The sequence below is a fragment of the Ananas comosus genome, linkage group 11 (assembly GCF_001540865.1).
Source record: "Ananas comosus cultivar F153 linkage group 11, ASM154086v1, whole genome shotgun sequence".
In the NCBI taxonomy this organism is placed as follows: domain Eukaryota; kingdom Viridiplantae; phylum Streptophyta; class Magnoliopsida; order Poales; family Bromeliaceae; genus Ananas; species Ananas comosus.
This window is the reverse complement of record NC_033631.1, coordinates 11,148,452-11,162,529: the sequence shown is the minus strand read 5'-3', so window position 1 is coordinate 11,162,529 and position 14,078 is coordinate 11,148,452. Positions and strand designations below refer to the sequence as shown.

Genomic DNA, 14,078 nt, shown 5'->3' with positions numbered 1-14,078 from the left:
TTAAAAAGTCATCAACAATGTAAAACTAGAGCTTATGATATCGATGCCCTGAAGTTTGTTTTTACTTCAACTACATATCATAAGTAACTATATAAGGCTTCAGCTAATAAGATGCATATGTGAGTACATGCATGTATTTGTGTAGCTTGTGACCTTACATCCAGATCTATTTGATTCGCCTGTAAACTCCAAGAAGTTACGTGTTATGAGTCAGAGAAATTCTCAATTTACATTGACAAATCATTCTATAATGGACTAACGGCATCAATCCTAACATTTTTCATCCTGATTTGCAGTAAATTTGAACAATCCAAGTCATAGAAAGTATATATTCCTCAAAGGAGATTGTGGGGAAACTCAAAAAAAAAAAAAAAAAAAAAAAAAAAAAAAAAGTGACAATGCCAACACATGTTTTACTTAAAGAAAAAAGGTATTTTAGTGGTAAGCTCCTTCCAGATTAAGCATTACACATCTCAAAATGGCTTTTGCTTTCCATCATTGAGGAAAAGGATTCATGACAGGTTGTAGTCATCTATGGAATGTTACAAGTATATGCAACAGTACAACTAAAGTAAGTGCAGATTCCACAAAATATATAAAGAAAAAAGGGCAATAATAAAAGCCAATATTTTGATGTGACAGTGCTCGATAAGGCTCGGAAGTCGCATGGGAGGAAAGGGCTATTGAAGAGTGGAAGCAATTGAAAAATAGAAAGAATGAAAAGTCGATGATGCCGCGACTTTCCGAAAGATCCAATTCATCAAATTTAGATGGTGGAGGAATTGGGTGATGAAGTGAGAGCCCATTCAAAAAAGAGAGGATTCGGATCCAAGTTCAATTGGGTGGAGCAGATGGTTGGTTGTCCCTGTATAAGAGTATCTTTCGACAAAACTACATGTATAACCCTACAACATCATATAAGGCTACATATGTCCGTTGAAAATCTGAAATTCCATATGTATGCATGAAAACTTAATTCGACATGCGAGCACATTCATACAATTAAAAACTCAGTTAAGAAGATAAAAAGCCCGCAGATCAAAGTTTGATGCTTCATACTCGAGAAAAAGATGTTGGTGGTAAGAAAATGCAATCCAAACGAACATGAATTAGAGCGATTTCAAGATTTTTACAACATGTAAATAGAAAATTTGCAGGGGCCTATAGATAAAAGCCAATAAATTTTTTAAGTATCAGAATCAATGGATATCCACGACCTGACGAAGCAAACGGCAGTGGCGGCAGCAACTTCGATCGAAGATTATGTGGATTGCAATTGGCGTATGTTGTTCAAAGCAAAAATTTAATGGTGAAGTGGGTCATATGGTGAAGTGGCCCCGTCATCAACTAATTCTTTAAGGCTCGCCTTTACAGAAACATGCAGTGCCCAATCAGCGCATTAACATAAAGAAAACATCTCTTTCCATCTTATTGCTTTTCTTTAGAAAAGAAGAACTACTAATTTCTAACACTATAGTGGCCATTTGTTTCTCTAATTGTACATAAAAATAATAATGCTAAAGGCACAAAGCCTTATATTAGATGAATCTGGACAATCTTTGGGCAGTATACGCAGAATATGTCATCATCACGAATAACACACAAGTCAACATCTAAAGCAAATAAAAGCCATATGCAAAAGAGGCAAATCTATGTTGAAAACAATGGAATCAATCTTAGAATACAGACCAACTACATTAAGACAAGTGCACGGTAAACTCCAATACGTTAGAAAGCAACATTAATGACTGAATGATTCAACAAGCATCTTTATGGTCATCAGATCGATCAAACCAATACCATCGATGTCTACAGAGAGAGGGCTCCGAGTATGTGAAAGGAAAACAATAGGAAACTTTTCAACAGATGATAAGAATGAGATAATAACATCAGTAATACTGACCAAAAGATTCATAACAGAATAGAAAAGATATTTCAGAAGCACCTAAAAACAGGTAGGATCTTTGTTCCAAGGAAAAATGGCAAACTAATAAGAGTATGTAAAATAAAGACCAATTGTAAAAAGTAACAATTAGTGCAAAAGAAGAGAGATAGAGAGAGAGAGAGAGAGAAAGAGAGAGAGAGAGAGTCCTTGATATTGCTTGCTATCAGCTAAACTCCACGTACTTGTCTTCGATTTTCTCACCATTATAGATTAGCTGCAACTATAGCTTTATAGGAATTTCGTAAGTCCACTGGACTTAAAGAGTTATGATTTCCAATAGCTACTCTGATGTGGGATAGAGGAGCTGGTCCTCAGATTTTAGGATGAATCTCAGATTGTGGATGAAGAGAAGAGGATATCTACAAATTAAAGCTCTTCATGACAATTAGAGGGAATGCCCTTATTCTTTGAGGCTTATTCTAATATACAAATAAACAAGTCAAAATCTAGCAATAGGTGATGCTTGTCCAGAGGGAAATAGATAAGAGTTAACATCTGTAAGGAAACTTCTCTGAAGATTCAGAGATTTGACGAGGAAAAATTGGCGATGGAAGAATGTAGGTGGATAAGAGTTGAGAATAGAGAGATTATGGTATCGCGTATTCACGTGATAAATAAGGATAGTGGAAGCCCTAGAAAAGAATCTAAGAATTTCATACACGGATTTACTATTTAATAAACCCATGTAATGATTTCTCATGTTCCAAACAAAATGCAAAAGCATATCACATACATTCACAAATATATTTAAAAAGAAAAACATAAATTTTATATGTAGGAGCATGCAAGCAAATCTAAATGTGCCTAAATGTATGCATAAAAATGTGTGCATTATTGGCATCAAGCAGTAAAGCAGAATTTTTGATAGATTGGCAGATGAAAGTCAATGGCTAAGCAAAGAGCATACTTATATATTCAACATGTATATCAGTTTGTGTCACTACGAAATATATGAGGAACATTGTTTCAAGCTGCATTTTTTTCACAACAGATGTTGGAAAGGCTAATGTTTCCTAATTCCCATAATCAAATGTCAAACAGAGATCAATATTTGAAAATTTTAGCCAAAGTATGCATGAGATGAATGGGGGTACAGAATATATGGAAACAATTGGAAAAATGGAAAACAGAATTTAGTAGAAGAAAGTTTGCAGCTGTGAAGGCCGTATAAACTAGATGCATTTCACCTTATGAACCACTCGCAACAGTTTTGTTGGTTTATAAATTAGTTAAACATCCATTATAAAGGTATATCAAAAATTCTGATCATCATGCAAATAAAAGCACTAGTCTCATCAGTTAATGAATCTATTGGCTCTATTGAAAATCTTGGAGATAAAAAAAATGTCAGGTAACTACTTTTACTATTACCATAAATTTTATAATAGTTAGCACACAATCAAATTATTTTATAATAGAAAGCACACAATCAAATTCTCTTTCATAGCGATGTCACTGATATGACATATTTCATTAGATGTAGCATACAGAATATCTTGGACATCAAATCAATTAATAAGTTAATAAACTCGTGTGTTGAATGTTATAATAAAATATGATTGGGAAAGTAATGCAACAACTATTTATAAGCCTTATAGCACCTAAATATTAGTGGGGTCGGCTCTAGTGCGTTCTATTAAATCCATTCAACTCTGTATAAGGCAAGATTCTTTGTCAGATCAAGAATATAACTTTATAAAGGTCCCCGATGTAACGTTGTTTCGATGGGAAAGAACACCTTAATACCACACTAAAAGAATGGCTCATAAATAATGCAATTAATGGTTGAAATAGCTCAAGCTAAAGAAGGTATCCAGCCAATTATGTAGAAAGGATGAAATGCATCTTTTGATTCTGTTAATAGTGCCAAAAAATATTCTACAGCCATAATTATGGACATATATATCTGTCTGCTAAGTACAAAAAGAAATGTAAGAAAGAAATCATTCTATAATATTTTTTTTGATTAAACAGGGATGAACCCTATTTACAGAAGCGTTTAGACGAAAACAAATCGCGAGTAATGATACCCGAGCACACCCCCATGCACGATACAGAGAATATCCCAATCCCACCCTCGGCACTAGCTCTAACAAAGCAGATCCCGAGCACACCTCCAGACAAAAACACAAGCACACTAGCACAAGCACAACTAGCACACCTATAACCTAGTTGACAGAGGTAAAGAACACCATTTTCCAATAACCTAGTTGACAGAGGTAAAGAACACCATTTTCCAATCATTCTATAATATAACGTAGCAAATTTTTAAAGAACTTGTTAGTCAGAATATGATTTTGCCCCAACCAACCAAACAACGAACAATTTCTTGATCAACTCAAATAGGCATTGATACGACCACACCGGTCAAAATTATTTTACTAATTACGAACTAACCTCGAGAAAACCAATGTAGGACATAACAGGACATGAACCGACATCCCCTCACTTAAGTAAATCATCTGTTTCAAAGTTAAGGCCGTGAACTGATACATAACAAGATCAATACTGGCAAGTTTTCATACAAAGCAAGCTGACTCTACATAGGGTCAACATTCAATCGAGTGTTAATTACATTAATAAAGGAGACGTAGATAATCAAACAAGGATCCTTCTTGTAGCTTCGTTATTTGATGACAATCCCTCGTAGACGGTGATGATTCATTCTAATCCATAGTGTGACATAATATCTCAAACAAGAGAAAAGATACAACAATGCTAAGGTAGAATATCAACATAAAATGAATGATCCAAGGACAAGTAGACCTCAAAATGACACCAATCCTATACATCAATACATGAGCTTCAAGAATCTGAAAGCAGCATAAGTTTATCCTCGCGAGATGTAAAAGAATTTTGGTCACAGCAATAACAAATCGACCTACAGAGAGAAAGAATGGGCAAGAACAGCAGCAGCAACAAGAGAGAATGCCTAAAACATGCAGAGCAGATCAGGATTGAGAGATCCTGACCGTCCATCATCTGATGGTAGGGTTTTCCTCAGGGTACGGGATCTGGAGGTTCTGATCCGACGGGCTCAGATGAATCCTCCTGGGGAAGGGCATGAAGCAGGGGCCGCAGAACACCACCCCACCGTCCGATCCCCCTCTCTCCTCCGCCGCAGCCTCCTCTTCCTCCGACGCCTCCTTCGTCCCACGGCCGCTTGTTGTCGCGTCGCGGTTCGCGTCCTTAAGGGCGGTGCGAACCCTAGACGGGATCCGCGGGATGCGGGCGCGCTCATCGCCCATGAGGTCGCGGTACCCCACGGCGGGGCTCCACGCGAGGGCCTCGGCGGCGCGGAGGGAGACGCGGCTCAGGATGGCGGCGCCGACGTTGAGCACGCCGTGGATCCGCCCCGAGGGGCGGCGGATCCCGACGGCGGCGAAGGCGGGGGCGTCACGGGGCCGGCGGAGGAGGCGCTCGTTGCCGATGAGTAATCGGACGGTGCCGACGAGGGAGTCGGGGAGGTACCAGCCCCCGGCGGCGTAGATCTCTACGGATACCGCGGAGGGCGAGTCGTCGGCGAGGAACCCCGCGGGGACGTGGAAGATGAACTTCTCGTTCCAGGTGGGGTTCTCGCCGCCGACGCGGTCCACGCGGGTCCGGAGCTTCGCCGAGGGGTCGACCCACGCCACGGCGTAGCTCTGGACCCGCCGGAGCCCCGGGGGCGGCTTCAGCCGCTGCGCGGAGATCAGGTTGATCTCCAAGAGCTGCGAATCCATGGCTGCGGAGGCGCCGGAGATGGCGACGGCGACGGCGACGGCGACGGCCACGGCGGAGGCGGAGAGAGAGCGCGCGCGAGTGAGAGTAGTGAGGAGCGAAGTGTGAGAGCGCGAAGGGGGGTTTAAGAATCAAAAAGAGGGGTTGGTACGGGATCTTGAAGCGGGCCAATATAGAATAGCGGAGGGAGAAATCAACGGACGGCGAGGGTGTCAAATATTGATCGGACGGTGATGGTGAGCCCGCGCCAAATTCGTGTTTCGATTTCGTAATCGGGTGCGTCGGGGGACCTGAATCGCACCGGCCCCGGGTTTGAGGCTTTGAGCTTCGATTCGGGCCTCTCAAACAATTGGGCTCACCATCACTCAGGCCCATCTCATCCAAGTTGGCCCTTGCGGCCTCATAGTTTTACTGGGTTGGACTTTAAGGGTTTCAATTTAGCGAATTTATGCATGTAATTTGATCCATTTTTCACATAGGGATTCTTAGTTGATTGATGTTTCTATAGATGGCCAGGGTATTTGTTGCTAGTTCACTCACTCACATTACAAATTTATCATATGCTTTGTAGATAAACAATAAAAAGAAAATAATTTAACAAATTCACATTAACAAGGGACAAATTAATTTAATTAATTTAATAAACTTATTATCATTTCAAATTGCGAAAATTCATGTATTCATTTTAAAACTCGAGCCATGTTTTTGAAAAATGATCCTTCCACTCTCTCAAAGGGCGGAAATAATAATTTAAAAAAAGCCCGAACGCACAATTAATAAATCCTTTCCCAACACGGTAGGAGAAACCATGGCTCAGAAAATAATAAAACTTTGAAACACTTTCACACCTACTAAAAATATTAAGATATTGCCATATTGGAGATCAAGGAGCTACTTGAAATGGGATAACACATTACACAACCATGCCAACGTTAAAATGGAACAAACTATTGGGGAAGTGACACCTGGGTGCAACCCCAAAACTTGTATCGAGACAATTAAGATCTCAGCACTATTTTCAAAGCATGCAGGGGTTTTAAGTTAAAGGCGAAAAATGTCACATTTAATGTGACCATGCCGCATTCTTAGTCTAAGTTATAGAATTTGAAAAGCACGCTTCTATTTTAGTCAAGTATATTTGACATAATTTGAGCTTATTTTGTTATATATATTTGCAAGTAATTTAGATATATATATTCTACCTGTTGCATATTTCTCAACAAATTAAATAAATACTAACACCCAATATATAATTGCACCAAAAGCAATTGCTCTTGCGTATAATATATATATATATATATATATATATATATATATATATATATATATATATATATATATATATATAGCAGGACTGCTGTGCTCTCAGGAGTACAGAGGCCTTCGTGCTCCTGAGCCGTTTTCGATGATGAAATTTCCAAATCGACGATCGGTTCCATTAGAGTTAATCTAGCGTATTTAAAGTTTTTAGAAAATAATTTTTGTGATTTTTCGATATCATTTACCTAGCAATCAAAAGGATTCAAAATCAATAATTTTTAACGGCTAAAAATAAAAATTCTATAAAAAGTGGTGATATAGCCCTAAAATTTTCGATCAGAAATATTAATCTTATTGTAGATAGTATAAAAAATTTTGTATCAAAATTTTATCTAATTTGAATACTTCTATACCGTTAAACTTGAAAACGGCAGATATCAACCATTAAAAATTATTGATTTTGAACGCTTTCGATTACTACATAAATGATATCAAAAAGTCGCAAAAATTATTTTCTAGAAACTTTAAATGCGTTTGATCAAGTCTAACGGAGCCGATCGTCGATTCGAAAATTCCATCATCGAAAACGGCTCAGGAGCACGGAGGCCTCCGTGTGTGTGTGTGTGTGTGTGTGTATATATATATATATATATATATATAGTGAGGCTACTATGCTATCGAAAGTATGGAGCCTTCCGTGCTTCCAGTTCATTTTTGATGTTGCGACTTTCGCATTGTCGATCGGCTCTGTTAAACTTGATCTAGAGTATTTGGAGTACCTAGAAAATAAATTTTATTATTTTTCGATATCATTTGTCTAGTAATCAAATGGGCTCAAAATCAACAAATTTCAATGACCGTAGTAAGCCGTTTGCAAGTTTAACGGTGTAAAAATATCCAAATCATGTGAAATTTTAATAAAAAATTCGTTATACTATATAAAACAAGATCAATCTTTGATTTAAAATTTTAATGTCATATTATTATATTTTGTAAGATTTTTATTTTCAGCCGTTGATTTTGAGCCCCTACGTTCACTAGGCAAATGATATCGTAAAATCATAAAATTTATTTTCTAGGTACTTCAAATACTCTAAATCAAGTTTAACGGAGCCGATCGACGATTCGAAAGTCGCAACATAAAAAACGAACTGGAAGCACGGAAGGCTCTGTGCTTCCGATAGCGTAGTAGCCTCACTATATATATATATATATATATATATATATATATATATATATATGTTTGAATTGGAACATGTACAGTCCCTGGATGAGAGAGAGAGAGAGAGAGAGAGTGAGTGAGTGTGTGTGTGTTCTTGGGCAGAGTTCAAAAGCTCAGCCATGGAGAAAGAAAAGAAAAGTAAACAAGAAGTACCACCACCTCGTGGCGGGAAGGTCTCTGATTGGTCCACAGAGCCACCCAAGTGCAGTGCGAGATTCTCCTCGTCCCCCATGTATGCTCCCATATGGCCCATGGGGATGGGCAATTAGCCAATTAATCCACACGTGTAAGTAATCCAAGATGTGATCATCTCTCTTCTTATTCACTCCACTTCACTTGGGTTAGGGTTAGAGTATACGGTTTCAGAGAGGCGCAGCACCTCTCTATCAGGAACTCGGTATGGTATCAGTTACACTTAATACCGATTATTAGGATCAAAATTTAGGACTATTATGAATATAGGCCCTTTTCTATTCATAAATTTTTGATCGTTGGGTGAAGAGATATATGGTTAGAATGATAATGATCTCCTAAAATTTAGTGGATGGTTGGTTATATAGTATGATCTAACGGATAAAAATGGTCAAAAAAAATAAATTTAACAGTCAAAAATTTATAAGTACAAAAAAATTTATATTCATAAGAGTATAATAGCCACCGGACTCTTAACTATGAATGAAAATCATAATGAAAAATAATCAAAGTTTCTTGCGCCTATCTAACCAACAATCTCCTCTAACTCTCGAGCATTCTACTGCTTCGGAATCATTCGTCGAACATTCGCATCTTCTGCGCTCAGAAGCACTTGTAGAGGAAGCACTTTTCTTGTCCAGCATATTTTTTTGAATTAAGTAGAACACTAGTGGTGCTTGAAAGAGCATTGGATAGAAATCATAGAACTATAAGAGATACTTGAGGCGACAACTCAGCGATCCGCGTAAATCTCTTCTTTACACTGATCAGAAACTATATATACGTCTGTGCATGGCATATGACTCTGCATGGTATATAATGCACAGTCGTATTGATTCAAAGATAAATCAAATACCAGTATTAAAATCACAAATACATAAACACATTTCTATCTAAGTTTATTTCTAAATAAAATAAACGAAGCAGGTAACGTAAATACATAAACACATTTCTATCTAAGTTTATTTCTAAATAAAATAAACGAAGCAGGTAACGTGCTACCTATCTCTCAAAAAAAAATAAATAAATAGATAAACACATACTAAAATTAGCCTCTCAATATCTTTTTTCCTTAATACTAATTTCATATAACTTTATATATCAGTAGAAATTTTATTGTTATAATTAATTAGCTTACAATTCAAATGATAAATAACATCTTAATTACATATAATAATAATAATAAAGAAAGAAAATATTTTCAAAATATCTTTCTACCAACATATAAAGATCTTAAATATAAAATTACTTACAATCCCTCACCTCTCTCTATTAATAGTTTTTGTAAAAATTTCACTTACATAAAGTTACGACAACAACACCAACGAAGGCCGTAGATATCCTTTTTTTCTCACAATTTTGTGGTCAATAATTACACCAGATGAGATCATTACACTCCAACTTTTTGTGACCAATAATTACACCAGATGAGATCATTACATCCAACTTCAAATCTCTGGCGATAAATCTCATTCAATTACTGACCGTCCCCAACACAAATAACAAAAGACTAAATGGTCTCTGACGATAAATCTCATTCAATTACTGACCGTCTCCAACACAAATAATAAAAGACTAAATAATTAGTACCGAGTTCCAAATTTGAATCCTAATTGATTCACATTTCCAGCTAAGTTTATTTCTTAAAAAATAAATTAAACAAAGCAAATAGCATACTATCTTTCTCTTAAAAAAAAACTCATTCAATTGCCTCCACGTCTTTGTTTCGCATAGGAATAACTAGATAAAAGCAGGACGAAGGAATAACTGATGTTCATGCAAATTTAAACCGCTACAAATGAATATTGACAGTAACTTGATCGGCCAACATCAAACGCTTCTTAAGCCCGCCGGATAGATGCTCCTGCATGGCCCATTAGGTTGAGAACAAGTACAGCTATTTGAAGGTGCATGAAGAGTTGCAGTGTAACCAGCTAAGTATCTTCTGAACGCAAGGCGCCATCACGGAAAATCTGTAGAATGAACACAGCAAACATAAATGATCATACAAGTCGACTACCAATAGAGCATATAACAACATACACAATTCGCTACAACCCATCTCTAGTAAAAAATTCGACAAATATAAGCTTTGTGGTTTGAAAGCAGATGAAATTTTTGAGGTTCAGAACCAGAAGCATTAATACAGGACTTCAGCTGCTCATGCAAAGACGAGCTCGCTGGGGAGAACGCACAGAGAAACTTGCTTATAATTGTAAGTTGGGGTTTGCGGTCAATTCAGAGCTTTTGTGAGGCAAACAGATATTCCAGTAAGTATATAATTGGTACATGCTACTCAACTTTGAGGATGCATTGCAGTATAGAAACAAATTAACACTCATATATTCTCCCAAGCACATCATGACCACATAAAATACTCGGTACACACGGCTCCGGTGATGCGGGCCTGAGCTACGAGTATGCAAACAGCACCTCATCATCATACACAACAACTGGATCAAGCAAAGACAACCCTGAATGCACGCTAATGCTCAACAAAGAGACTTCTGTAACTGAATCCAACAGGATAACCTAAATGCCAGTGCTGCCACGCCAAACAAAGTCTTAATGTCGCCTACAATGCACTTCAACCTGAAAAATCAATCAAATATATAAGCATCATATATATAGTATGCGAGAATTTAAGAATAACACTTGTGCCTGTCAGCGAACAGAAGAACAGAATTACTCATTTGATTGAATATTTACAATTTCATATATTCACAACTTCAAATAACCACACTCAAAAGAGTAACCAGCATTACAAATCAGGTGAGCAACTTGCATACCGTGTCATTCCCATATCAGTTGCTAACTTCAGATCTTCATTCAATATTTCACTCAAAGACCTTGTTTTTCTATTAACTATAATCAAAACAAATCAAATAACAAATTTAACTCCCCAGCAGCATAGGCCACCGCAAGAAAGTTCGCTATGAACTTGATTAAAATTACCACATAAATGATGAGCCATGAAATGACAACTTTTAATTAATTATGAATCTTCATATATAAGAGAATTCTTCAATTACAGCATACAAACTGAATCAAAAAGAGCTAGATGCCTAAGGAGCATTGCCCATCTCAAGGATCACATTACAGAAGACTCCGATGACAACTTAGCACAACAAGCCACTGAGATTATTTAGAACAATCAATCTCAAGAAAAAAAGTAGACTATGCTACATGAGACAAGGATGCCTACACAGTACACAATGGATGGTAAACAAATGATTTGATTTAATTTTGAAATGAATAGCACATGGAGGTATAGTTAAGTCATTTTGTGGAATTAAGACAAAAGAAATTAAGACAATGTTAGCTACGGACAAATTATGCTAAATCTTCACACCATTACCCTACTTAATTAACAAACAAAATAAACGTAAATTTTTGCATTGTAAAGATCCTATTATAAAAATACCCGAAGCTATTGTATGATAAAAATCTATACTCAACATTCAGAAACAATTTTCGTTGGACTAACCCAATGTTTCGTATGGCTCGTTAATTAGAAACTACCGCACAATAAATAAATACATAGGAAGAACATACAATCGAGTTCCCTTAATTTTTGAATAAGTCAAAGAGAAGGGCTGTCAATGATGCCAACACAAGGGACCATACAAATGAAAAACAGGAAGAATAACATAGAAGCATAAAAATTATTTCAATAAAACTTGTGATGTAAGTAAAACTTCTGGCTACAATCAAATGGTTATTTCATATAATGTTTTGAGACTGCAAAGAAGAAGCAAGGAGCTTCTATACCCTACCCAGATAGGCCTCTCAGGTGCAATAGAAGTCGTAATAGACACGTCGACATTTTTTTTCTCATAGATGCATGGTATTCTACAAGAGTGCATGCTTGGGTGGGGGCTATATAATTCAATAGCTCACAAGATCATAGAAGATTACAATTTATCTAGCTACCCTCATACATACCAAATATAAGCAAAACATATGACTTTGTGAAGGAAGAGAAAATTACATGCAAATCAATAACTTTGAAGCAGATTATGCAAAGAAATCACTTACGAGAGATCCTCTTTTCTTCAATATGTATGCTGCAACAATAACTGAGCAAATGCATGATCTTAGGCTTACAGAAGTATAAAATCCATCTGAACCCATGAAGAAACATGTCTTTTACTTCTTTTTCTTTTCCCCGTGAAAGAGACATGCTGAAACCTACTTTCATAACTTAACAACAGCAACAAAAAGGTCATTATTGAAATTTCGTATGACTCAAAAACAAGCATGCAGCTATCTTAAGCTCACAGAGTCAAGAACCAAACGCAAAACTCAATCCACAAACATTACTAAAAAGAGAAGAGATAAATTGAACTAAGAGTAAGATCTACGGCCAAATTCAACAACTAGATCATAATCTAACTAAACCTAAGAACAAATTAAAAAAACACTTCCTACAAGAAACTCACAAGGCTTTATTGCATAAGATGACCATAACTACAAAAGCAGTGTAATTAATTAACAAGCATTTACTTGAGATAAGATCCTGCATGAACTTGCAAGTGATTCCCCAGAAAATATCAAAATATCTAGATACAGACAAAAGAGACATATAAGAGTGAAATAGAGATGAGTACAGCATACATATATATATATATATATCATATAATTGTTTGCATGGGTTTGTAACTAAGGGAGCTCCCTTCAGTCCAAGCATAGGCAGCATAAGGTCCAACTTACCTCCCGCATCATCCACTCAGCTACCAAGAAACTGATGCTTCATCTTAGTATTTGAATGAATGAGTCGGCAGCTAATTAAACCCTAAATCCACCCATGAGTGGACTGAAGGAAGCTCTCTTTCGCTAATCCAATCTAAGCTTACTGAGTAATGTGCCATATATAAAACCCAACAAAAGGTAAGCAACTTAACTGAAAACGAAGAGAAAAATAAGCATTTGTTCTATCATACAAAAAAGCATACAAAAAGCCCATGCTCACCTTGCTAGTTTTAACTACTATGACCAAGGGAAAAAAAAAAACCTTCAAAAGAACATGACATATCCTTTTGATCATTTCCTCTCCTCCAAAATACCTCAGCACATATTCAAAGTTTAGGTAACATGGGCTTACAAGAGATCTAGCAAACTTCCAATAGTGTCTATATTCATAGAAGGAATTTGTGACTTACTATTTTAACCTATTTTAGCAAACACTTCATAGTTGATAAATACAAAAAAACCAACAAAAGAAGATGAACAAATAGAAGAGAGTCAAAGCAACTAGAGAAGATGCCAGTGAAGGTTAAGAGAGTCGCTTCAACTATAGAAGACGAAGCGACTACAAAAAGATCAAAGAACCCAAATGAAATAAAGAGTAGATATGAAGTGGCTCCCTTGTTGTGTTGTCAAAAGTCCATGGATTGGAACACACAGGAAGAGTGCCCCCTTAAATAGCCAAGAGAGAGAGGGCCACATCATATCAAAGTGTACAACCAATATGGTAAAATAATAACTTAGGGCACTATCGAACATGTAGCAGTAGAGTTCCACAAGAGAGAAAATTATAGCCCACCTCTTGATGTTCTCTCTTTCTTCTAAGCGACACTTGAATAAAAGCTTTTTACTCCATCCTTTTGTCTCCTCTCACCTCATGTGGTTTTAAATTCACTTCTTATGCCCTCCCAAGGAATCATATTATATTGGTATTAACCTCCTTAAGGTTATATACCTATATATATATTATATTAAATCACAGCAGCTACAATG

General features: G+C 36.8%; 1 protein-coding gene and 1 long non-coding RNA gene across 2 annotated transcripts; both read right to left on the bottom strand.

Annotated features, from left to right (window-relative positions):
* LOC109717166 lies at window positions 4,558-5,667 on the bottom strand. The gene has a single exon (XM_020242840.1). It carries the CDS (start codon window positions 5,665-5,667, stop codon window positions 4,924-4,926), a length of 744 nt encoding a protein of 247 aa, XP_020098429.1. The 3' UTR covers window positions 4,558-4,923.
* On the bottom strand, window positions 9,851-13,706 carry LOC109717070. The gene is made up of 2 exons (XR_002218102.1): window positions 12,378-13,706; window positions 9,851-10,931 (listed from the first exon to the last, which is right to left on the bottom strand). It is a non-coding gene; the product is annotated as an uncharacterized LOC109717070 (long non-coding RNA).